Source organism: Lissotriton helveticus, chromosome 11 (assembly GCF_964261635.1).
Source record: "Lissotriton helveticus chromosome 11, aLisHel1.1, whole genome shotgun sequence".
Taxonomy (NCBI): Eukaryota; Metazoa; Chordata; class Amphibia; order Caudata; family Salamandridae; genus Lissotriton; species Lissotriton helveticus.
In genome coordinates, this window is record NC_136072.1 from 774,898,374 (window position 1) to 774,924,612 (window position 26,239).

The window sequence follows — 26,239 nt, forward strand, 5'->3', positions numbered from 1 at the left end:
AAAACCGGTTTGGATCCCCTACAGTTGGATAACTATAGGCCCATACCGCTTCTCCTCATCTCTGCCAAAATCTTTAAAGCACATGTAGCCAAACTTATTTTCTCCTTTATCGAAGAGACCAACTTTTTAGATCCCCACCAAGCAGGTTTTTGGCCCTCCCTCCCACTCGACTGAATCCGTCATCATAAGTGTGGTCGACGATTTGGAGGAAGGGGTTGACAGGGGACTCTCACAAGCATTGGTCCTCCTGGACCTGTCGGTGGCTTTTGATACCGTTGATCATGCAATACTAGTGGATAGATTGGTTGCAGCAGATCTTGGGGGCACTGCGTTAAATGGATAAAATCCTTCCTGAAAGATCAGATCCAATCAGTTAAGCTTGCACCTTCTAGTTCTGACAGTCAGCACGAATTTAGGGGTACTCCAGGGCTCCTTCCTGCCCCCCCCCCCCCAAAATCTTTAATCTCTACGTCCTCCTCCTGATATATTACCTCAAACAAATGAAGCTAAAAATGTATAATTATGCAGACGACACACAATTGATTTTCACAATCGATGAGACACAAGACTCCAAGGTATTCTTTCAGAACACCATGTCGTTCTTTAAAGGTTGGATGAATAACCACTACCTAAAACAAAACTCTGATGAAACAGAGTTCTCTCCAATAACCAACTTCACCATTGGACTCCAACCTACTGGCCCAAACATTAGGCACTCCACCCGACCCTAAGAGCCCTGCAAAAAGTCTTGGTATCCAAATAGACACTGCCCTCTCCATGCATTCACAGATGAGCATGGTCACATCGTCCTGCTTTTACTAACTGAGAAATTTTAGAAATCTGAAGTTTCGTCACCAGGGAGGCCAGCACGTTAATCATCATGGCATTGATACTATCTAGAATTGAATATGCCAATGCCATTTACCTGCTTCTCCCCATTAATAAAATCTATAAACTCTTGGTAATCCAAAATCAAGCTGCCACAATCCTCTTCCAACAACCTGGGCATTGGCATACTAAGCCGCTGATGAAGGAGCTTCACTGGCTCCTAGTAGCACAGTGATCTATGTTAAAAACTGGTTGCATTATCTTTAGAGCAATCCGGAACAAAGGTCCCAAATTTCTTTTTACAAAGATCCTCCCTAAACTGAATCCCAGATCTGCGCAAATGATCTTACTTTAAGTAACCAGATTCAAGCGCAAACGAATGGGTGGCTCACGCTTCTGCATGTTGGGACCTCAACTCTGGAACTCCGTGCCAATCTTCGTTAGACAACTGACCACGTGCTTCAGAATAAAAACTGAAAACTTGGCTTTTCACTCTAGCTTACAGCTAGATGCAACTTTAGTGGTGGCTCCATACTCTGTGCCAAGAGACCTTCTGGTGTATGTATGCTTTATAGATATATCATATAAAAAAAAAATCTGCATACAATACTGGGAGTGGCCTTTGGCCCACCTTTGGGCAGTCAGCCCGAGTTGCAAGGAGGCCCTCAATTATGTTACTATATAGGGTGAACAAAAATGGTGCAAGGATGCAACCCCGCCCCCATGAGTAAACCACTTATGGGTACCACATCGGGCGAGAGGTGTTCATATGCACGTTTTCCATGAGTCACTGTTATGCTCCACTCCTGCCTCAATCAACATGGCCCAAAGTTTGCAATAGCATCTAAACCGATTACTATCTCTTGCACCCCATGGGAGAAGAGGGATGTTTTTAAAATAGCTGGGTCAACCTGAGCCCAATTTATGCGCCTACCTTGATCCATAGAGAAGACCTGTACTGGTCCCGCCCCCAGGGTGCATAATGTCCATATAACCTTCTAGTTCCAGGACTACTCATTTAACTTGCTAAGACATGGCTGTCATTTGCAAAAACCCACCTAGATTTGTAAAAAAATGTTTTGAGACTGGTTGGAGAGATTCTCAAATTACACTTGGGAGAGTAGAACGTTTTGCAGGAAATTTATTTTTGTCCTGAAGGTAATCCTTTCTGTTTTTGCCTTTACTTTGAGCCAATTGGTGTTAAATCAACATTTGATGGCCAGCCAGTAGTTTTGTTTTTCAACATGGCATTGTTAATGTTTTTAATATTGTATATTTTGATGTAAGTGGGGGTATTGTCTAGGCATGTGTATGTTATCACGTAAGTCCTAGTCCACTCGGGGAGGTGGAGCGAATTAAATATCAAACGGTTTGCTAGATGAGAGGTGTTGTCAAGGTCTATGCGTTCGTAAAGATAAGAGCCTGGTTTTAATTGCTTAGAAAAGATGGCAAACCAAGGAACTAAATGAGGGTACTAAGGTCATCCTGTTTCAAAAGCTAGATGACCCATGGCGCCTATGGAGCGAACGGTTGCTGGAGGGTCTGAAGGGACAGGGGTCTTCGTCCACCACTCTTCAGAATATCATTTCAAAGGCACACACCAATGTCCTCAACCCACAGTTGAGGCAGAAGTTGCACCTAAGTGTTGAGAGCCACAACTGCTGGCTTCTCCATGATCTTAGCGGGGACCATTGGTCCCTTAATGGGCCTTAAGATACACCAGTGGTCGCTGTAAATAGCAGTTGGATTTATTAAGTAAAGGCTGAATTACTCCATCTTTGAGGGGTCGCGGGATACACGCCGTCCATTGAATTGAACCATTTATTCACCGGCACCTGGGTTAAGAGTGGGCAGTGCGGAATGATTGGCAAGCTGTTTTAAGCATTCCTGGTAGCTTGAATGCCTTGTCCACTGACACCAGTGATCACTGAAGAGCTGATTGATTAGGTAAGGAGGCAGGATTCCCAAGAGATTATATTGAGACAAGAACATAAATTTTGAGCAAAGCTCTTAGTTCAGAAATTTGTACTTAACAAACTGAAACTAAACTTGTTTTCTGTTCATTTTCCAAAGGTAAATTGATAAGCTTAAGAGGAATAACACTCCCGTATAACTGTATTCTAGATCTGTGCAAGGTTTACAATTGTGAAAAAGTAACTATTAGCCTGTGAACCTGGCTGCTTTGTAATACTCCAGACCGACTAGTCTGTATTTGAACAAATACTTAAAACATGTTACTTCGTTCACTGTTGGAGTTAATTAAAACTTTTCCCCCCCACTTTTTCTGTAAATATTTTTAGTTTAAATCCTTTCTGGTACACAGACACACCTGAAAGGACCTGATCTTTCTTGTTGGGATGGACGTGAGGGTTGATTGAAAAGATAAATTGGACCACACTCTTATCATTTGATCAATCGACCATTTGTGTCAAAGTGGCAGGCTTAACTCTCAGATGCTAAAAAGCAGGGACTGAAATGATTCTTATTTCGATAGACCTTTCTAACATATGATTACTTTTTTTCGTCTGTAGTTTTTGAGGAGTACAAAAAGATATCTAAAAAGGACATCGAAGCCAGTATAAAATCGGAGATGTCTGGAAACCTGGAAGATTCTCTTCTCGCTGTTGGTAAGTTTGCCGAGGATTAGTTGCAAAATGGTCTGAAAAGTATGAAAAGTATTCCTGCTCCTAGCTTTTGCAGGGTTTTGATGAGCAAAAGTGAGCAAGTTGTTTGTTGGGCAAAGTGGTTTACTGTTGTATTAAACTGCAAGCAGTTCGATGTTCCACCATACAAATATGGTAACACGAAAAACTGTCATAAAAATAGCTCTGTCCCTCTGTGCACGTGCTGTAGAGATGTGCGACAGTTTCTTGTCGATATTGGTGCCTTTCAGAGATCATTTTGTTAGCGTAGCACTTACTGTATGATTGATAGAAATGTGAACATGTTTTCCAACTGGGCCATGCCAGGTTATATCAACCACAAGAGTGAAACTGAGTCGGACCAACTGGATTTAAATCCTTGATTTAATACCGGTCTTTTTACTGGCAGACTGATTGCTAGCCAAGTCTCGCTACCATACCAGGTCAACATGCTTTCACTCTTACTTTTCATGGATGAGACTTAATATTATGAATGACCGTTCCTGTAGCAATTCTTTTAGGACCTTTTATCTTGTTTTGTTGTAGGTAATAATAATTTTCTGTTTTTCTCTCGCAGTGAAGTGCGTCAAAAACCGCCCTGCCTTTTTTGCTGAGAGGCTGTACAAGTCCATGAAGGTAAAGCTTTTAGAGATCTACTTTTCAGTGTTTTTCCTGGCTTTGGAAATGAGGTGGGGGGGGGGGGTGTGTACAGCCTCTCCTTCAAGCATTTTGTGTCCTGCAAAATCTCCCCCACAATGCATTTTGATGATGAAAGATCAGGTGGGCTGGCATTGCGAGAAATTAGAAGGTATGCCAACATGACTGGGCCTCCACAACGCCAGCAGAGACCGTCCCATGCTCTGCATTCACTGTTGCTGCAGGTTCGGCTCCAGCTCTACTGGTCTTCCAGAGATATCCTTAAACTTTGACTTTCTCTGCTGGTCTTCTGGAAGTGCGGGTGTACCACAGAAGCCTCTGATTCCAGATGTGGTTAGTTAGTTCCTGAATTTGTTTCTAAAGTTATTAAATGTGTTTTTGTGGGGTGTTTTTTTTTTTTTGTTAGTTCACATATGTATTATTCCACCTTCTAGTGGTCTAGGTAGAAATGTTTTTTTGGAGCGTCCACCTCAGGTGAACTCTGAGATTCACAATGTCAGTTGAACCCCCACAAAACCCCAGCACGTATGCGGTTTTATTTTTTGCTAAGTGGTTCAGAAGCACAGTCCTAGTTGGAATCCCTGTTCAAACATCTAACTGTATTTAGTGTGACCATTTTCAGCAATAAGAAAAAAAGCTAAAGCCAGAGAAGATAGCTAGGCATGCAGCATCCTGACCAAACTAGAGTTTATGGCATGCCTGATACATGGAACATCAGCAGCCCACATCATCGATGTCTCGGGAGAACTTAATTTTTCTGTACTATTTACATGTTTTGGTTATCCAGTATCCGTGGTGGGATGCAGTAAGTTATGTTCCTCAAGGGATTGCACCAACACGGTTTTATGCTTGGCTAATTTTAAGTCAAAACCATAAAAAAGAAAACCTGACACCGGTTCCAATGACTCTTGGGTTTTAGAGCCCGCATTGCTGACCCAGAGAATGACACCCCAGATATAGAGTTCTCTGAATTAGCAAAGTTGTGTAAATTATCTGAATTTGATGAACTAGATCGTGAGCCCAAAGTTCTGTCGGAGCTGGAAGTTATTTAACGCCTAAAAGCACCCAAGGTCTACAATGTCCCAGATAAAAGGCCATCAAAGACATGACTCCGAAAAAGCCAGTCTAATGAAAACCTTGTAAGTCAAAAAGGTAAAGTCCGCCTTTTTAGGGTCTTTAACACCGACATAGAAAATCTAAAGGCTCCAGTACTTGAGCGCTGAAACACAAGGCTACTCGTTGTGTCAAAAAGTGCAAAGACTTGGAGGCCAGCTAACTTCTGGTCTACAGTCCTTCCATTCTAGGCAGATGGAAATAGAGGCCAGATAATTTAGCACTTTAATCAAGTGACCATATATTTATACCTCCACCGGCCACAAGTCTTCAATTGTGGGATGACTGTGCTTCTTTGCACAGTGCCGCAAGGACACCACTTCAGATCAAGGGGTTATGGAATTGGTTAAAGTGGTCATTTCATTGTACTTCCCTGCAAGCCTCTTCACCATAAACCAAAGAAAATATATGGTTGGCTCGCATGCCTTTACCAGTGATCTTTACTTCTGCAAAAAAAGGGTCACCAATAAAGTGGAAATGCATGAATTAAATAAACAAGTGTATGCAGTTTAGTTACTGATGGCGGAGAAAGAGCACACCCTCCACTGATGTAGCTTGGTCCATTAAAGACCAATATGTTTAAGGTGACCGCATTGTGAGATGCCCTTCTTCCTTTAGAGATGGGTGCCTTCCTATTGACCCACAACCGCTTAGATGCATACTTCCAAACCCCAATGCACGCTGTGCATCACATGTACCTCTGTTTTATTGTAGATGCAAATATAATCCATTCCTTATGATTCAACATCATGGGTGTTTACAAAATGTTTGTTAGTCACAGCAGCACGCATATGGTGTCAAGTCGTGCATACATATCTATACCTGAATAGTTTGTTGAACAGGAGCTCATTTCAGCAACGCCAAAGCAGCACAAACTGGGTTTACTCTTGAAAGTTGCAGGCTTCTTCAAGCACCACCCAACAATGGAACCAGGCTCGAGGACAACTAAAAGACCCAGAGTTGGTAGACAGTCGCGCTCACAACTCTGCAGTGGTGGAACCCACAAAACCTTTCCAAGGGGTGACTGTTCCAAGAGCCGGTTCCACAACTAGTACTAACAGCGGACGCATCACTGACAGGCTGGGGAGCCCATCTCCTTCAATACACAGTACAAGGGCAACCAAACAGAAAAAGCTGCATATCAACCAACTAGAATTGCTAGCGATATTCCTAGCCCTGAAAGCATTTCAGAAATACTTGTACAGCAAGACGGTGTTGATCCGGACGGACAACATAACCGCAATGTACTATATCCAGAAACGGGGAGGAACGCACTCCACAGCTGTCCCATCTGGCACAAAGCATATGGAAGTGGGCGATTCCAAAAAACATTTTTCTCCTAGCAGAACACCTTCCAGGAAAGGACAATCAAATTGCCGACCTGCTCAGCAGGCACAGCCAACAACTACACGAATGGGAGATTCACCCCCAAGTTCTCCAGCCATTCTTCGAAGAGTGGGGTCACCCAGAAATAGACCGGTTTGCCACAAAAGAGAACTCCAAATGCCAGTACTTTGCCGCCAGATTCCCACATCCGTTGTCACAGGGCAATGCGAAATGGATGAACTGTTCAGGCAGATTTGCGTACGCTTTTCCCCCAGCACCGCTGATCCCGCTGGTGGCACACAAACTGTGACAAAACTCACTTGCGCTAATCCTAGTTGCTCCCACATGGGCGAGACAACCGTGGTACACAACGTTCCTAGAACTTTTAGTAGTTCCTCATCAAAGACTGTGCCTTGCACCCCATCTTCTAACTCAGAACCATGGAGAAATCAGACACCCATATCCCAGTCAGATGAACCTAGCAATCTGGCTCCTGAGGTCTTAGAATTTGGATACCTTAACTTGCCCCCAGATTGCATGAACATCATTAGGGAGGCAAGACGACCAACCACACGAGCATGCTATGCAGCTAAATGGAAAAGATTTGTTATTTACTGCAACAATAACCAAATCAACCCATTAGACGCTTCCATACAAAACATTGTTACCTGCTGCATCTACAAAGGTGTAACTTAGCATACTCTTCCATACGACTACACCTCGCTGCTATACAATCCTCCAAACATTCCTCCACGTTCACACAAACTGTCACCGGATCACTTACCCCTCCTCAAACAAGAGGTTGTCTCTCCCTTTAAAAGGGGCTATAGAGCCTTTACCACTACAATACCACGGGTTGGGCGTAAACTCCTTTACTTTCTCATACCCAAAAAGGACGGTTCTCTCAGACCAATCTTAGACCTCCGAGAATTAAATCTTTACATACAGTCAGACCATTTTCACATGGTAACACTTCAACAAGTGCTCCCACTCCTACAACACTGTGACTTTGTCTACTCTAGACTTAAAGGGTGCCTACTTCCATATTCCAATGCATCCCGCTCATCGCAAATTTCTCAGATATGTGGTAGCGGGCCAACATTACCAGTTCGAGGTACTCCCCTTCGGAGTCCCCACTGCTCCCAGAGTCTTTACAAAGTATCAGGCAGTTGTTGCTGCTCATCTGAGAAGACCACACGTTCAGGTCTTCCCCCCTACTTGGACGACTGGCTCATCAATAGTACGTATCTAAAGTGTCTCTGAAATACTCACAGGACCATGCAGTTACTGCACCAACTGGGGTTAACAGTCAATGTGTTGCAATCGTATTTCCAACACACAAAATTACCTTGTAGCCACTTTTGATACTCCAAAGGCTCTAGCCTTTCCCAATGGACCCAGAATTCGCAACTTTCAGGCTCTAGTTCTCCAGTTTCAGGCCAATCACTTGCTTCCAGCTGAAGTGTATATGCAACTACTGGGAATGATGGCATCTTGTATCATGATTGTTCCCTATGCCAGGCTTCACAGGCGTCCCCTACAGGACTGCTTAGCAAGTCAGTGGAACCAATCTCAGGGTCTGTTAACCGATCTAGTGTTGGTGAGCGGCTGTACTCCTCGCTCTCTGCAGTGGTGGAACACACAAAATGTATCAAACGGACGGCCTTTTATAGACCCAATTCCATAGACCATGCTAACAGCGGATGCGTCCCTCACTGGTTGGGGGGTGGGGGGGGGGGCTAATCTTCAACACCACACAGCGCAAGGCCTGTAGAGTCAACCGCAAACAACTCTTCACATAAACCATCAAGAGCTGCTAGAAGTGTTTCTAGCGCTCAAAGCATTTCAGACTCACCTGGTCGGCAAAGCTGGTCTAGTTCGTACTGACAACATGACCGCTATGCATTACATACAAAAACAAGGGGGGACACACTCTCTCCAACTGTCACACTTGGCCCAAGACATTAGGAGGTGGGCCATTCACCACAAAATCCATTTCCTAGAGGAACACCTCCCAGGAGTGAACAATCTGATTGCTGATCTTCAGCAGATGGAGACAGCAAATACACAAATGGGAACTTCACCCTCAAGTTCTCCTCCCATACTTTCAAAGTTGGGGAGTCCCTCCAATAGATCTCTTTGCCACGCAAAATGCCCAAACTTTGCCTCCAGGTACCCACACCCGCTCTCCAAAGGCAATGCACTACGGATGAACTGGTCAGGGATATTTGCCTATGCTTTTCCGCCTCTCCCACTCATTCCATAAGTGGTTCAGAAACTCAGACAAACATTCCTCACGCAAATTCTAGTAGCTCCCACATGGGCCGTCAACCGTCGTACACAACCCTGTTGGAGCTGTCCCTAGTTGCACATCAAAAGCTATACCTCACATCCAGTCTCCTCACACAGAGCCATGGAGAAATCAGACCCCCCTAAATCCCAAACAACTGACCCTCGCGATCTGGCTCCTGAAAGCAGAGTTTGGTTCTGTAAATCTCCCACTAGACTGTATGAACATCAGAGAAGCCAGAAGGCTTACTACAAGAGCCTGTTATGCAGCTAAATGTATACGTTTTGTTATCTAATGCAATAACCGCAATATCAATCCTTTTGATGCTTCAATACAAAATATAATTTGTTATGCGATACACTTGCAGCAGTCAGGATTAGCTTACACTTCTATCCGACTACATCTAGCTGCAATAGCTGTGTATTTACAAAATAGGCAACATTTATCGCTGTTGAGAGTGCCAGCAATCGAAGCTTTCATGGAAGGACTTGCGAGTTATACCACCACGACTACCACCTGCCCCAGTGTGGAATCTTAACATAGTCCTCACAAGATTAATGAGCCCACCTTTTGAACTTGTGTATAAATGTGAGCCACAATTGCTCTCCTGGAAGACTGCTTTCCTCAATGCAATCAGTCACTGAGGCGAGTGGGTGAACTACAGGCACAACATTTTTTGTAACTTCAGAGACAGTGTTTTTTGTACTAACCCCAAGTTTCTACCTAAGGTAGTTTCTGCCTTTCATATCAATCAGTCGGTTTAATTACTAGTATTCTTTCCTCAACCTGATCCAGTGGCAGAACGAGCTCTACACACCTTAGATGTCAGAAGAGCCATTTTATATTACATTGGAAGGGCAAAATCATTTCTTAACAAACCACTTTTTATTGCTCTTGCACCCCCACACCAGGGTAATCCCGTATCCAAGTCCGGTTTTGCCAGGTGGATTGTTGAATGCATTCAAACTTGTTATGCAAAAGCAAAAAACTTTAACTATACCCCCTAGAGCGCAGTCCACTCGCAAAATAGGGGCTACCATGGCTTTCTTAGGTAACATCCACATAGTTGACATTTGTAAAGCTGCAAAATGGTCTACACCGCACACATTCACCAAGCACTATTGTGTAGATGAGTTAGCGAGACAACAAGCTAATGTGGGCCAGGCAGTACTTAGAACACTGTTTCAGACCACTCCAACAGCTACAGGTTAGCCCCTGCTTTGGGAGAATACTGCTGTGTAATCTATGCAAAGCATGTGATCTACAGCTCGCATGCCTCAAACGGATAATGTTACTTACCCAGTAAACATCTGTTCTTGGCATGTACAGCTGTAGATTCACATGCGCCCACCTGCTTCCCCGGGTACCTGTAGCTGTTGCAGTTCTCTATCTTATTCTACATACATAAGCAAGGACATCTCTATTCTTTACTTGCTAACTCCATTCTCACCCTATGTGGGAAAATAATCTAAGGATGGAGTCGATGCCCATGCGCACTATCACCGAAAGGAGGAGTCACCTACTTCATGGCTGGAAAGACTTCTTTGAAAAAACAACTTGCAAACATCCGGACCCAACACTAGATGGCAGGAGTATGCAAAGCATGTGACTCTACAGCTGTACATGCCAAGAACTGATGTTTACTGGGTAAGTAACATTATCCTTTCCAGAGCTGTGGATCCTTCAACGAATCCCCTAAAACAATTATGAAATCGAAAATGCATATGTTTTCTGCTGCCTTTTTGTTAATTGTTAAATGTCAAATTATTAGTAAAAAAGAAATGTGTACTGTGCAATGAATGATAATAAATGTTAGTAAATTGCATTAGTGCATACGTTGGTTCACACATTTCCTGTGTTTTACAGGGACTTGGCACTGATGACGACGCCCTGATCAGATTGATGGTTTCTCGGTGTGAAATTGATATGCTGGAAATCCGGTCCGAGTTCAAGAAAATGTATGGGAAGTCCCTGCACTCGTTCATCAAGGTGAGATGACTGCCCTACTGGCATAGGACATTACTTGTGCCCGGGTACACCAGTAGCGGGCAAGCTTTATTGCGGTCTGGCAATAGCCAATGGGCTGTCTTCTCTATATTATAGTGCTCTTAGAGTATTACAGTTGTGCATGCCAGGCCACTAATTTGCCCTTGTCTAACCAGTGCCCTAGAGGTCTTGGTCTAATATCATTGGATGGCTGAGGACCCTCCTTCCCTCTGCCTTTTCTAGATATGGGCCTGATCTCTGTATGACTTGGGCGTAGTTTTTATCCGCTTCTGCCTGAAGGGAAATGTTTCGATTTCATATAAATTGATCTGTTTCTAGGATTGCGTTTGTTTGACATTTAGCCTCCCATTTTTGTGTGCATGCTACGCGTAATAAACATTTGCCTTATAGATGCATTGTCTAGTGCCAGAGCTGAAATAATGTCATCGCAGAAGTTTGCAAGGGAAATAATATGCAATGCAAGTCACATCTTCGTGTGCTTAGAACTCTTCTAGGTTCATGCTTCTGAGGGGTGGGGGAGCATTATGAAGATCAGAAACCATTAAAAGGACTGTGCACACACAGAACATTTGGTACCACCAAAATTAATTTCTGTTTCCGGTTTTCCATTTTTGGGTGTGGTGGTTGACGCTGATAAAAGTTTTTGGGACCACTGTTGTGTAATTGAGCAAAGGTAAAGTGTTATTTTGCAGCGGATTTTCTCTGAGCTACATCGATACTAGACAATAAGCAACAATTTGCTTGACAGTAACCTAGTAGTGGGAGAGGAAGCCTCCGACTGGAGCACGACCACAAGGCCTGCCTTGTCATTTCTTCTGCTGTACATTGCTCCTCCTGCTTCATCTAGAAGTGTCTCTTCCCCTAATCTACCTCTTCCTCCAAGCAATGCTCTAGGTACCCTATACAGTGGCTCACTGGTTAGAGTGGTGTGGCTCACTGGTTAGAGGCGGCAGACCCGGAAGCAGAGGTCGGCCAGGGACCAGGGTTCGATTCCCGACGTGGCAGGGTCTTGGGCCATGGTCAGCGGACTCGATAATTCTCGCCTCGGTGCCTACTCCAACCATGGGTCCCACTCAGCAACTCTGGGCAATAGCTTGCTTAATCTCTAACGGCCCCATCAGCGCCGGGGATGCTTGTCTTCACCTTGGAGATGCCCAGGAGGGACCATCTCACAGGGAAAGCCAGGATGGGTTCCCCAGCGGTATACAGCACCGGGACGCCCCTTTGCTGGGGCAGCTGTGCGCTTTACAAGTATACGACATTTAACATTTACACGTGAAGGGGAGATGCAGAACTGTAACGAGCTAATCTGTGTTACATGTGCGTAACCAAACCATTGCTGCCCCCTCCCTGTACCTAATCGAAGTCCTTCACTGCTGTGCATTGCAGCTATATCAGCAACAAAGGGGGTATTGGGGGGCGGGGGGGGTCCCACAATCCCACAATCGAAGCGGTAGTGCACGACCAGAAAAACCATCCAGAAGGTGTGAGGCTAGCAGCTCTTGCTGAGCGGTTCTGCCCAAATTAGCTAAACATTCTGTCCTCTGCCTGAGGTGCCTGCAGAGCAGGCAGAAAATCCTAACCAGAAAGCCATCTCTTAAGGATTCCAAAACTTTGAAAAGCTCAAAGGTGGATATTAAGAATGCAAAAGTAAAACCATTCAGAGAAACATGCTCCAAAGTTGAGGTTGGTAGACACCAAAGCTGCTAGGTTAACTTGAAATCCGGAGAGCATCTCTGCTGTTGCCGGTATTACCATTCTGTTGGAAATGGCCCTTTTTGCGGGGTTATCCCTAACATTTTTGCTTCTTCCTCCCTTGGTTTTCCCGACCTGTGGTTGTTGGCAATAGGACTCTGAGCACTATACCACTGCTGATCAGTGCTAAAGTGCATATGCTCTCCCTGTAAACTATTACTGTGATTGATTATCCATGATTGGCATATTTGTTTTACCGGTAAAGTCCCTAGTAAAGGGCACAGAGTGTGCCAGGGCTGGTAATTCAAAGGCTACTATTGGGCCTGCAGCACTGATGGTGCCACCCACACGAGTAGCCCTAAAATGGTGTCTCAGGCCTGTGCACAGTCTGAACTGCCATGTTCTCCTGGCCAGTGTACACACTGACCAGGCATGACCCTTCCCTGATCTTATACATTGGACACCCCTATGGTAGGCCCAAGGTACCTCACTGGGCAGGGTGCAGTGTATGTGAAAGATTGGACATGTACTAGTGTGGGTGACATGTCCTGATAGTGAAATACTGCCAATTTTTGTTTTTCACTATTGAACGGCCATCTTGCCCATAGGATAGAATGGGGAATGCTGTGTCCCATGTGTACCTGTATATCTCCCCATAGGAGCAAGATGGGAAGCTGAAGTCTGGTATCCATGTACTCCGAATTTGATAACGCATCTTTGAGGAAAGATGGCTTTTCTATTCTGTGTTTGAAATGTGAGTGCATCGTGCTACTTTTCCCCGCTGGTGGCCAGTGTGATTATTAGAGGACCGGCACTTTGTCCTCGCCGGCCCACGTCTGGTCTTAGGCGTCGTGCCCAAGATTTCCTGCTGGCCCGGGAGCTTTGAAACAGCCCCCGTCCTTCAGTGTTACTGCATTAAGGGGGTTACACTCACCACCCGGGAGGCACGAGATCGCCCCATCCGGAATCACCGCCAGCTGCCCGGGAGCTTCGTGAGTGCCACCCCCTCCTCCCCCCTGTTGCTGAAATCAGGGGATCGCCACGCTGGGATTGGCCGCAGCGTTGGGCGTCCCCTAGCAACCAAGGGGCTCGACTGTGAAGGCACTGGAGGTTTGGGGTGTCTCTTAGCAACAAGACTTCCCTGCTCGTCTGACGTTGGAAGGACGGCCTCGGAAGCAGGAGAGCCGCGCATGAAGGAAGCTGCCTCAGCAGTCACACGAACTGCCGTACTCTCTCCGCCACGTCCCTGCGATCAGCTGCTGCCGAAGCGAGGAAGGAGACTGGGCCCCCAGGTAGCCGCTCAACATCAATCATAGAAGCGCCTTGTTGTTACCATTGGAGACGGTGGTGTGGGTGTGCGGGAAAGGCCCGCCAGGTCTCCCTTACTGCCTCTAGCAGTAGAGCTGTAGTACCGGGGTCCGCTCTAAGGAGCCTACTTGTTTCCGTTATTTCGGGGGCATATATTTTGGCCATTACTGCATGCGGAGCAGTCGCCAGTCGGGGAAGGCCCATTACGAACGAGAGAACTGTGCAGATAACAGAACTGTGTAGGGGTTAAAGAGACCAGTACTATTGCTATTTTACGTGATTTGGGCTTTTGACACCGAAACCTACCAGTTTGTTTTACTGAGAAAATCCACTAAGAACAATTACCAAAGTGAAAATTTTTCCGGAGACATTTTAAAAAAGAGGAATTTATGTAGGTGCATTTTTGGGCGTTTGTGATTTGCCTAAGATATTTATATTTTTATAATAACTGGTGAAGTGTCCATTTGTGGTGTTCACTGTGTTGCTGTGAGTGTTGGTGCAAATACTTTACACATTGCCTTGGGGATTAGCCTGTCTGCTCGTGCCAAGTTACCAAGGGGGTGAGCAGGGGATATCAGTGTGTTTCCCCTCTTACCCTGACTAGAGTGGTGGTTTCTGCCTGGCTTTGGCGCAAGCCTCAGCCAACCAGAAATCCCATTTCTAACAAATTCATTCTCCAGGCCACCAGTGCAGCTGAATCACTGTCGTCTTCTTGGGCGTGGAGAGCAGAAGTGGAGTATGGCAACAACTTTGGAAGCAACTGACGCCCGCTGCCAAATGCAGCTGGAGAGAAACCACTTCACATTGCCATCTGGATGCTCCCAAGTGCACCTCCACTAGACGACTCTGCATCATGCACAAGACCTGTTAAATCCATACAACCCCTCCTGCAGTCAGATCAGTCGAGTATCCTGCTTCCAAGATACTTTGGATTGAGACAAAAACCCGGGAGAAGGCCACTGGTCTTGTCCAGAAAGTAATTCAGCCACTGACTCCCATTGACATATGATCTAATGAACCACTGTGGATGAAGTCAAAATATCTACGGATGAAAAAAATCTTTCTCAGCTGATATTCTTGCCTTTTTGTCGACCACAGGTGGTTAGGTTGCTAACAGAATACACATGCTTCTCTGCTCGTAAAGGTAGTGTGCTAACTCTGCCAGGGAGTTGGATCATGTCCTGTACTTCACTGAAGAACACCTGTCCATTGATGTTGACTTTTGTCACATGATTGTTTGCAGAGACGTATTTTGCAAACTGGTTCATGTAAGCTGCAAAGCTGTTCAGGGTCTGGGAAACTGATGAGGTCTAGTTCCAGGGGTGATAAGATCTGACATCAACCCAGTCCCTGCAGTGACTGAAAGAGAGCTTCGTTTGATTCCGCAACCTTTGAGGCTTGCATCTGTTGATTACCACGAGCAGGGAGGGAAGGGCATGGTCCAACCAACTTTCCTGTAATGACCACCCTCCAGATGAATCTGTGTAATGTGTCGGCGTGGAGTCCGTAACTGGTCAGGAAAATGAATCGAGTAGATTACCACGAGCAGGGAGGGAAGGGCATGGTCCAACCAACTTTCCTGTAATGACCACCCTCCAGATGAATCTGTGTAATGTGTCGGCGTGGAGTCCGTAACTGGTCAGAAAAATGAATCGAGTAGATATTTATGGTGCTGTGGGTCAGAAGTTCATTATATGCTCAGCTAACATGTATTGCCTCTAACCAGCATGAGTTTCTGCTTGCCAGACCAGGCGCATGGCTTTAAATGACCGTTTATGCATCCCATTTATCTTCTTGATTACGCAACTAGCTTGGCATGTTCTTACACTGCTGGATATGGCTGCTTCCAAACCTTGGAACTGGCAAACCAACCTTGGCGAGTGTCATGAATTCCATGCAATGCGTTCTGCTTTAACATAAGGTACAACAGACCTTTTCGCGAGCTCCTTCCGTTTTCACATTTTCTTTCACTCAGATTCTACATCTGATAGGATGGTGTCCTCTCCCACCCATTGAGGCTACTTCACAGGTGGCAGAACAGGAGTTAGAAGTGAAGGTGTAAAGGAGTAAGCCAGAGGGAAAGAGAAACGATTCTCTTAAAATTGTAGCCGTCCTACTGTTGCAAGAATATGGAGAGTTGTAGCAGCCAAACGGTATTTTCCAGTACATTTTTGATATGAATATGGTTTCAATGCTGATTTTAAAATCCTTGAGGAGAACAATATCCACTCCAGACCCTAGAGGTTAGTCCTAAGCTCGAAGTCTGGCTTTAAAAGAATACCAAAAAATGACCTCTGGTACTGAATAATCAAATAAGTGTGCAACGAACCAATTAAGAGCAGTGTTGCTTAAAATCAACCTGTGTTGCCTAGAAGTACACTTGACAACACTGTCCCTTTGGCCCATGTTCTTTTTCAAAGTTTTTTTTTTTTAGGGCGCTTTGACTTATTTCTTTATCAAATCTAATAAAAATGGGTACTGTAGCATGGATCCACTCTGCCTGATTTAGGCACGCTCAATCTCCCATCTGCCAGACCTGGCTGCCAGGACAGTCGGGCAAAAGGAGGAGCATCCAGAATACTCCCACTTTGTCCTTGGTTTACAAACTCCCCTTTTCTACAAAGCATCCCCACACCAGCCACACCTTGTACTCCGATAAGATTAGTAAGGGAGTGATTCTGGTCCTCTAGCCTCCTTCCTACTGGGAGAATGTAAGCAGTCTTGCTGCTCGGACTTGCATGGACTTTGTTTGCCCTGTTAGTCTGGTAGTAAAATGTGAAGAAAGAGTGGGTGTCTATATACACGGATGCTCTGCATCATAGACCTGTGCCCATCTACATCCCCTCTACCCCCCCCCCCCCTTTCACCCCCGCCAACAGCCCCATCTCGGGGAGTCTCCTGCCATCTCCTGGAGAAGGAGCTGCCTCCTCACCCTCCTTGTGTAGTGGATTAGAGCTGGACTGCCCCTCAGACCATAAGATTTACCAGACAGTCACCCCAACACCGCAGAAGAAATGTTTGAAACACTTATTTTTTTAATCATCCCATTTAACCTCGGAGCGGGTCAAGTTTTTTTGTCCCCTGCATGCTGCTCAGAACTGGGTGCTAGAGGGAAAGACACTAACGTCACAAACTTAGGTGGACAGGCAACTTTCAGGTGACTGGCCGCTATTCTAAGCTTGCCACCACCAAGATCTTTGACTACTCTACTTGGTGGTCCGCTTAGAGGAGCACAGCCACAGTATTGGCTTGGGGAAATTGGGTTCAGAGCCCAATGCAATTCCAAAGCTGTGAGGATGGAGAAGTTTCAGGAACAGGAGGCCAATAAAGGAAGTGTGCTTTCAGGCACTAGGTGTGGCATCCACTCACATTAATATGGACTGTAAAGTGCGCTTTGGTGCTCCTAAAATGTCTAGCTAGGTTGATAGGCTAATGGGTTAAGCACCCAAAGTGGACGTCTCTTTTCGCATAAGGCCACAGGATTGAAAGCCATCCGGCAACTTGCATTCTATCAGATTATTGAATTGTACATAGTTCTAGACTAATCTTATATAGGATTTAAGTGAACTATATAATCGCCCTAAAGTAGAACCACTGAAATGACTGGGCCAATATGAAAGACTCTTACCTCCAATTCACTCAGATTGCAGCAGCAGATGTGTGAACCCACTGAGAGATCTTAAACATCGCATGATGATGGAAGGGTACTTTTTCTTGTCTGCGTACAACCTATTGCCTTCTCTTTCTTGCAGGGAGACACTTCCGGAGATTACAGGAAGGTTCTGCTGAAGCTCTGCGGTGGGGAAGACTAAAGGCTCTGCAGTCGGCATAGAAAAACCCATTGCCCCAAAGAAGTTTTTGTATAAATGTTACAATGGCGTCCTGAAGCAGGGCTTTTAGTACTTAGTTACTAATTCTGCAGTGCGTGGCTGGTCCTTTTCTTTTTTTTTTTTTTTTTTTTTTTTGTATTTGCAGCACTTCACATGCAGCGGCCTTGTAATTATGCTGGCCGGTGTCTTACAGTTACTAATTCCATAAAAAAATATTTCGAAACTGGTTTGTGAATCTAGTCTTTTATGTTCCTGGTCTTTTGCATTTGTCTGACTGTCATTTGTCTGACTGTTACATAAATAAGTGTGTCATGTACTAGATTCAGTATTCTATTACAGGGGCAAATTGGTCAGATGTTTTAGGGACCAGCGTATAGTGGAAATCCACTTATTTGACGGGCCACACCAGTCTTGTTCCTTAGGAGTACTATCTCCGAATGGCTGTCCCTGTGCAGTAACTACCTAAGGGGACTATGTTCATAAGCAATAACGTAAAGGGACTTGCAGAGATTGAACTGATGATGACTGAAAACCATAAACTGTGCACCGCTAACACTTAATCATCCATCGCATTTCTAAGCACTGCGTCCTTTAACACAATAACAGTATACCCCAAAATATCCTCTTACAAGTATTTTGCCCTGTAGTTTATAAAACTATTGTCCAACTGGAATTAATAACAATTATGACCTACAGCCCGTTGTGCACTCGGAAGGGATAGGCGAATGCCACATGGAAACCTTTGGGCATCGGTGGGATTTTCCCTTCTTTCCATGAATTACCTCCCATTGTATACTATTTCTGCTCTGTTTGGTTTGTGTGCTCAAAGTTACTCCAGATTAGAGCATTAAAGTCACCTGTAAAAAAATTAATTTGGTGGCTCAGAGGCTCTGCCTTCTACAATGGGAGTTTCACACTTGTGATGGAGAGAGGCTTTAAATGCTTCTCTCATGGAGGGATGATAAAACTCTTTTAGGGAATTGTGTTTAGGGAGTTCTAGTGGAAGCATGGTCTTATTCTGGTCTAGTGTTTTATCCTGTTTTATCTTAGCACAAGTCGATGGGTCTGTGATCTTTCAGATTCTACCATCTGATAAACCATCCTTCTCAGATACTGTCCTGTCTTTGAGAAAATAATCTCTTCTAAATTGGAATAAATTGTTTTTTGAGCAAAATGAAAGGTGTTTTTGAAGAGCTGCCATAGCATTTGTCTGGTGTCATGTTTTTGCCAGAAACAAAAACGATTTTAATGATTAACATAAGGGAAAGAGACTAATGTGAATTAAAAGAATTTTTAACTGAAAAAAGATGTATTTGTAGCCACGAATTGCTACGTGTATGTGACCAACTATGCATTTGTTCACCCGCTGAAAGACTTTGCTATAGTTTCTTTTTTGTTGCTTGTTCTAAGTTTTTCTTCCAGTGAAATGGACAATGCGGAATCCACTCGCAGTCCTGTTTCAGAAGACTTAGGAAATGCACCATTAGTTTCCTTTGTGGACAGTGGTAGTAATTTTAATTCAGGGTCACAGGCCCTTTTTACCTGCTGTTTCCTACAAACTGCCCCTGTGCCATATTAGGGGATCCCCTGTATAGCCTTGGGTATAGTTATTGTGTGTAGTATGTAAGTTACATTACTGATTGGCTGATGGTATATTAGGCCAACAATGTGTGTGACTCGAAGAATATTTCCCTGCTGACTGTTTGAGGTGGGCTTGCACTCACTTTTGGGTGCAACGAGAATGCCATTCTTTCCCATTATCAAAGTTGATCTCTCCCCTACTACATCTAAAACAGTCCTCTCCTTTTTAAATGTTCCACCTTAACCTGTACCGTGCCATACTCCGTGTGGATATTGCAGGCTATCCAAGAATCACATCGATCTCTAGGGGGCAAAATAGGTAAGCTTATGGTGAACATTACATTTGACGGGATCTTAGGAACCCTGTGGACAGGGTGACGGAGGCAGTGAATCGCATTTCAGAATGTTTCAGCATGAGATAGGGCCCCTTCAGAAAACGATCCAACTTCTGGAGGCCCAAGTCGAGGATGCAGAATGCAGAGTGGTGCTCAGGCGACATAACCTCCGAATTGTGGGGATAGCGGAAGGGCCATCCCCAATGCAGTTCAGAACACGCTGGCTGACATCCTGCATCCCTGGAGAAGTGAACACCATATTTTCATAGTAGAAAGAGCGCATAGGGCATTGGTTCCACTGCCGCCACTTGAAGCCCGAGGAGGGCGCTTATTGTGCAAATCTTTAACTTCGCAGATGAAGACGTGCACCTGTAGGCAGCTAAGGGGAGAGGCCGTCTGCAATGTGGAGCTGCAAAGATCATGCCTTTTCCAGACTATACATTAAAGGTCCAACAGCAACGTCACTTCTCGGGGGTGAAACAGAGGCTGTGCACCATGCTGCTCCCATACATGTTGCTCTTCCCGGAACGGCTCAAGTATCTCTAAATCGACCATGTTCTGTTTATTTAATAAAAACCCCAAGAGTGCTTGGAGGAAGGCAGGAGTTATGGAAGAGACGTGCATTGCCCTTGGGCACCTGATTGGGGGGTTTGTGCGGGCTGGTGGGATGAAGTCTCGATATCCTGGAAAGAACTGCCTCACTGAAATCCAAGAAAGGGAAGGTGACATTGAATAATTCTCATCCTTCAGGCCATGGCTGCTGAGATCCTCTTTGGGATTTCACCGGGCAGTGCTATGCACAAGACTTAACTGAAGTATTCCTATTTTGTGTCTCCTCGTTGAGTACATAACATGCTTTTGTTACCTGAAATTCAGTGGGGATTTGATGTTGGTGTACGCAAGTGTAAGCCAAGTGAGACATCACAACTTTTGCAGTGGAGAAGCCAGTTATACTAGCTGTCCCTCTCCCTAAACTGTTGCCAGACAAAAGGGATGTACTCTCATACCAATAACAAAGACTGTTGTTGTTGTTATCCGAGACATTCCCACATGCAAAGGCCCTGGCCCAATGACCCTCACTGGAACCAAGCTATAACTGGCTGCAGAGCCCCCCCTAGGGTAAAACTGGTCCTGTGTTGCTTGTTTTCAGGGAGGACATGGCCTTGCAGTTTGGGCTGGACGGTTGCCATTGGAGCAGGGTCAAGGCTGATTTGCATATGGCTGGGTTCAAACTGAGGTGGCATTGTCAAATACAGATGGATTGGGATGCTGCCAGAGTAATTACTAGTGGCTGAGATTAATTCAAGCATTCCATCCATCACTTTTTTTGTGTCTACTTTAGTGTGTTGAACTAAGTGGGACAGGTATGCCCAGGCATGGGTCCCAGGCATTGGTCCCATGCACACGGTCCCTAGAACCAAGCTACACATGGCTGATCAACCCTAACAACTATACCAGTACTGGGTTGCTTGTGTTCCGGTTCGGGGAGGACCTGGCCTGGGAGTACGGGCTGGACTGTTCCCATTGAGGCAGGGTCAAGACTGATTTACATGCGGCTGGGTCCAAACTGAGTTGGCAAGGTGTTTAAATAACAATAGACTGGAATGTGGCGAGTGATTACTAGTGGCTGAGATTAAATCAAGCATTCCATCTATCACTGTTTTTCTATACCCCAATGGCTACCAAACAGAATTCTGTTAAGAGGCATGCCTCTAAATTGATCCCATAGATGCTAGTGATGTTCAAGGAGGCCTGAAAATTGAATGTGCTGCCCTGGGATCTTAGGGGGGGGCCACGGTGGTGATCCTTCCCTAGAAGTGTAAAGCACAGGCGGAATATGTCTCCTATATACCCATTTCTTTGATCACATCAGAAGTTAAGTCTAGAGAAATTCCTGGTAAAACAATTAGGGTGTTGATTAGATCCTTTGTGCATTGAGATCAAAGTGGGTTCATGTATGGTAAGGGCACTAGACATTGCATGAATAAGACATTTGCAGGTGGCATTGGCCTATGCAGACTATTCCTTTAATCCAAAGGCGATACTTGGGGATATCTAGGCATGACCGAATAACTGGGGTGACTATCGCAGCATGCTAAATGGCTTCTGGCTGTGCCTCAGTTGGTTGTATTTTCTGGGTGGGACACCATTGGCATATCTAGGTTAGGAGATGGGTGGGGCTTGCCATGTGGCAAAATATTTAGCCAATTACACGACTTAATTTGAGCTACATAAGTCCCAACTCTTCAAATACTTATAAATTAGGCGTGCCCTTGAAACTTCTAAAAAATTACTTGTAACGGTCCTGGTGTACAGACTCGTAAAGGAAAGCTAGTATTTGAGAGGGGGGGGGGCTATATCTAGGTTATATGGAGACCTGGTGGTAAATATCCCTGACCAATTACTAAAGCAAGTGAGAAATTGGACGCAGATATGGGCCCTTTTGGGGAGGAGGAATAGATTGAAGTGAGGATGGCCACCAGGGAACTGAGGATACTGGTTAGGCTCCATCTCATCCAGTTCAGATACTTCCACTGAGTTTACTTCACACCTAAGTATCTCCACGAAATGAGTAGAAGTCATTCCTCAATATGTCCCTGCTGTGATCATGATGTAGGGACATTTCTTTCACGTGGTGAGGGAATGTGAGATACTCCAATCATACTGACATAGAACCTGACTTGCGACCACTTGAGCGTTATGTATCTTAAGAAACCCCAAGATGGCCTTGCTGGGGATAATATCTGAATGTGACTGGAGCTGGGCATGAGAAGATGCAGTGGGGTTAATGATGGCAAAAAGGGAAATTGCCAGGACTTGGTGAGCATCGACAACCCCATACAGGACTGTTGCACACCTATTGACCTTTGCACCGCAGTGGAAGAAATAATGTAGAAGGCAAGTGGGTGCCCAAAAACATGGCGAAATATGGGTAATGTGGGTGAAGAAGCTCCATCTGGAGCGGTTTAGGATCTCATAGGGGGTGACCCCTGACTAGCAAGTGGAAAGTAGGATACCCAGCATACACAAATGTGGTTCTGACGATTCAGGTGGGTACGTGCTGCTGTTTTTTAAATGTTTCTATTTTCCATTTCTTTAAATGCTTATTTTATTTTTCTCTAAAGACTGGCATTTTGGTGTCTAGGCCAAGCTAAAAATCTCATACCGCCATGTCACTCGGAGGTTGCAGCAGCAGCTGCATTAATTAACCAAGACCTCTTAAATAGTGGAAGATGGCAGCAGGATATTTTTTCTTAACTGCATACATTTTGCTTTTGTTTCTGCAGGGGGAATGTTCAGGAGATTATGAAAAGGTTGTGCTGAAGCTCTGCGGAGGGGACGACTAAATGCTCTGCAGCTGGCTTGGAAAAATCCATTGCCAGTAACTAGTCGTGTTTTTTTTTCTTCTTTTTTCTGGTATTTGTAAATCTCATGATGACCTTCAGAACTTTTAATGCTCTTTGTATCTTATTCCATAGGGCAAAAGGGGTGTGTATTTTGTAACTCTTCCACAACACATGTGGGCACCCTGGTATTTATATTATCTGGTGTCTTTTGGTCCGCAATTGCATACAAAAAAATAAAACATTTGTGAAACTTATTTTTTGTATTGTTGTGGATTTTTATATTTTGAATAAACATGTACTTTTCTGACTGTCAAAGTGTTCAGCTATCTGCAACTCTAGGATGCCATTCCCCATTCTGTGTTCGGTTTCTAAGTGATACTGTCCTGATCAGTTTTTGATTGACTGTGGGGGGGTTGTGGAGAGAGATGCTTATTGGGCTGTTTAACCTCTGACCAACTCTGGCCTGTACATACCTATTTTCAGGACTAGTGTTGTCCAATACCTTTTAATTTTACTATGCTTATATAGGAGCTTTGTCAGCCCTCTTTATTAATTGATCATTCATATTTTTCTTCCTCTCATACAGCATGGAGCAATGGGTCAGCCCACTTCTGGAATTGACCAACTTCAGTGTAGGGGGTGGCATCCTGCCCTATCAAATGAGCATTCACACGCACACAGAGTAGTTCACTTCAGTGAAAGACTGTTTGCAGGGAACTAGCAGCCCCCATGACAAAGTTTTACCAAACCAGCATAGACTGAGCCAAAAGTCTGGCAGCCATCACCTGAACTTTTGGCTTTTTCAATGGTTGGATCTGGATGCTGCTACCAGGTCAAAGTCCAGTTTTCCCTGGCTTGATCCTTCCCCCCCCCCCCTCCCCCCCCCCCCCCCATTCCTCCCATCTTATGGTCTTTCTCTTTTGGCATGGCCTGACTGGGATCATTTTCTAATTACTGAAGGATTTTCCCCTGCCTGTTCTGAAACCTAATTCGGTTTAGTTGGTTGTTACTGGTGATGGGTAGCTGTGCCACACATCTTTCAAACGCTTTCTGAATAAAAACCTTTTTGAATGGTACCCTTGCATCTATCCTTCAGCAGAAGGTATTCCGTTACGTACTGTTAATGGTCAAGCACACTTACAGTTTGTATAAGGTCTTTCCGGAGCTGTACCCTGACAGTATTGTGACTCACTATAGACCGGGCAGAGAGGAATTTTCTATTATGGTGGACTCATTTATTTCCGACTGCCCTAGTTTTTTTTTCCTAAGATTACAGAGCCTTGACGGGAACAGAAACTAGAAGAAAGGTGTTGGTTGCATTTTCTGCACTCTTCCAGGCTGTGGTCAACCTCTAGGTTTGCCTGAAAGTTGTTAATGAGGGAAATTTGAAAGATCTCATTGATGGGTTGGAACTTGAGTCTTTTGGGAATAGTTGAGGGATAAAGCCTTGATGGCATCCTGTGCAATATCATGTTTGCATCATATGTTGATACAGCACCACTTCTGCCATCAACAGTCGACTCTGGAATATGACCGCTTGTTTTAATAATGACCCTGAAGCCCACACTGCTCAGGAACACAAACTCCATCTTAGATATTTTTCTTTTGCTACCTGGTTCACATATCTTTGCCAGTCCACTAAAGCGCTGCGCCAACAATGGAAAACTGCATCAAAAGCAGCCGTGGAACAGACTGGAGATACCATCTTTGACATAGAAGAAATGTTGATGCCTACCATGAATTTCTAGCCTGCGCCATTCAGGATGTATCCGAATGCCTCAATGTGGCTAGGGGTTCATGACATGGAAAACTGATCTGCTATATTTTGTCAACACTACATCACTGGCTTCCCTTGGACTGATCATAAAAGCGTTTACAACTATTGTGTGCAGAGACACCCCATAAGTGGTGTAAAAGTACAGCATTTTGATGCAAGAAAACTATTCGGCTCTAAAGGGATAGGTGATGGGTACATGATGCTCAAATGGCTAAAAGGGATCATTCAAGTCATTTAAGGCAAATTATGCGAGGAAGGCCCCGAAATTGGTGTAGAGCTGGTGGATAATGAAACATCAAGGGTAGAAGATTTGGATGAGGGGTTACTGAGCCAGTCACCATTTGAAGCGGAGTAATCCTATTTTAAGAAACGTTACTTCCTGAAACGATAATTGACCTGGATAGACACTCCACTTAGATTGGACCCCTACAAAACATTGACTTCTAAACAAACATGACATACAAACACTTGGGGTTGATGCATGTCTCAGCCATTGCCACTAAAAAGTAAACTTGTACGGAGGAGTGACCTCAATGTGTAGCTAGCCTTCAAAAGGAATAAGATTCCAAATCGACCTCCAAAAAGAGGATCAAGGCGAATGATCGTTATCTGGAAGAAGGGCCTCCTAAAGAGCAGTAGCTCAATGAGAAATGTTGACACTGATAAAAGGGTTAAACACAAAAAGACGGTCCAGATCTCTCCCAAAAATAAGATCGACTCCTAAAACCCAAGGCAAAATCTTGTTTTTCAATTCTCAATCACCCTGGGGGACCAGTGAGGCAGGATGTCAGACCAAGGAGGATCCATATCAAACCCACACCTAGAAGTACTGTGGCACAATCAATTCCAATTGGATTGGACCAACCCTCAAAGAAGCAGCAGATGAAACCTATTTGGAGGGTCTTTACACATTCCCTAATATGAGGAAAAGAAAAACTAGAAAAGAAGTTTCTACGGTCTTGACACAAGTAATCTTTCTTCTCCTGTGCCCACCATGTACACTCACAAGTTCAGTAAGAAATGGAAAGCTAGCAGGATCTTAAAGAACAGCATAGTCCCTTCCTGAAACAAATACTAGGTGACATCACACTTTGAACATTGGATAGATATGAAATCAAGTATTCACTGAAAGACTGTCCCCATGTAACATTTTTGAACCATGCGCTAATCCAAAGTGTCGCACTCCATCCTAAAGTGGACGAAGATGCTTTTAATAGAAAATATATGTAGAAGATATACAAACTAACATTATCCCATTGAAAGGAGTGCCCTCAAATCCACTATTTGAATATTTTAAAAATCCTATCAAACTAGGATAACTCTCTGAGGAGAATATCCCAGGCACAATTGGTATTCTGGGGAATGTGCAACTAGTAGAAGTGTAGGTCCCTGATTTTAGATAACACTTTTTCTTAGTGTTGGAGAAGGCTTACCTCCTGACAACAGGATTGAGCAGCTTAACGCGCTACCATGGCAGTCGGTGTGGTGTTAAATCAACACTGC

At 44.6% G+C, this 26,239-nt stretch overlaps 1 protein-coding gene across 3 annotated transcripts in view; it reads left to right on the forward strand.

The window, feature by feature from the left end:
- The window catches only part of ANXA4 (annexin A4), a 145,988-nt gene extending 122,775 nt beyond the window's left edge, over positions 1-23,213 (forward strand). Inside the window, exons 10-14 of one of the 3 annotated variants that reach the window (XR_013602492.1) lie at positions 3,360-3,455; positions 4,048-4,106; positions 10,723-11,659; positions 12,156-12,316; positions 12,355-14,246. Coding sequence is in view for 2 of the 3 variants with exons in the window: in XM_078666686.1 (XP_078522812.1) it covers positions 3,360-3,455; positions 4,048-4,106; positions 10,723-10,845; positions 17,619-17,678 (338 nt within the window). In the remaining variant the exon portion in view is untranslated. Of the gene's footprint in view, positions 1-3,359; positions 3,456-4,047; positions 4,107-10,722; positions 11,660-12,155; positions 12,317-12,354; positions 14,247-17,618 lie in introns of those variants that run through there. The other 2 variants (XM_078666686.1, XM_078666687.1) reach the window with 2 other exon arrangements.
- Positions 23,214-26,239: the final 3,026 nt, after the last annotated feature.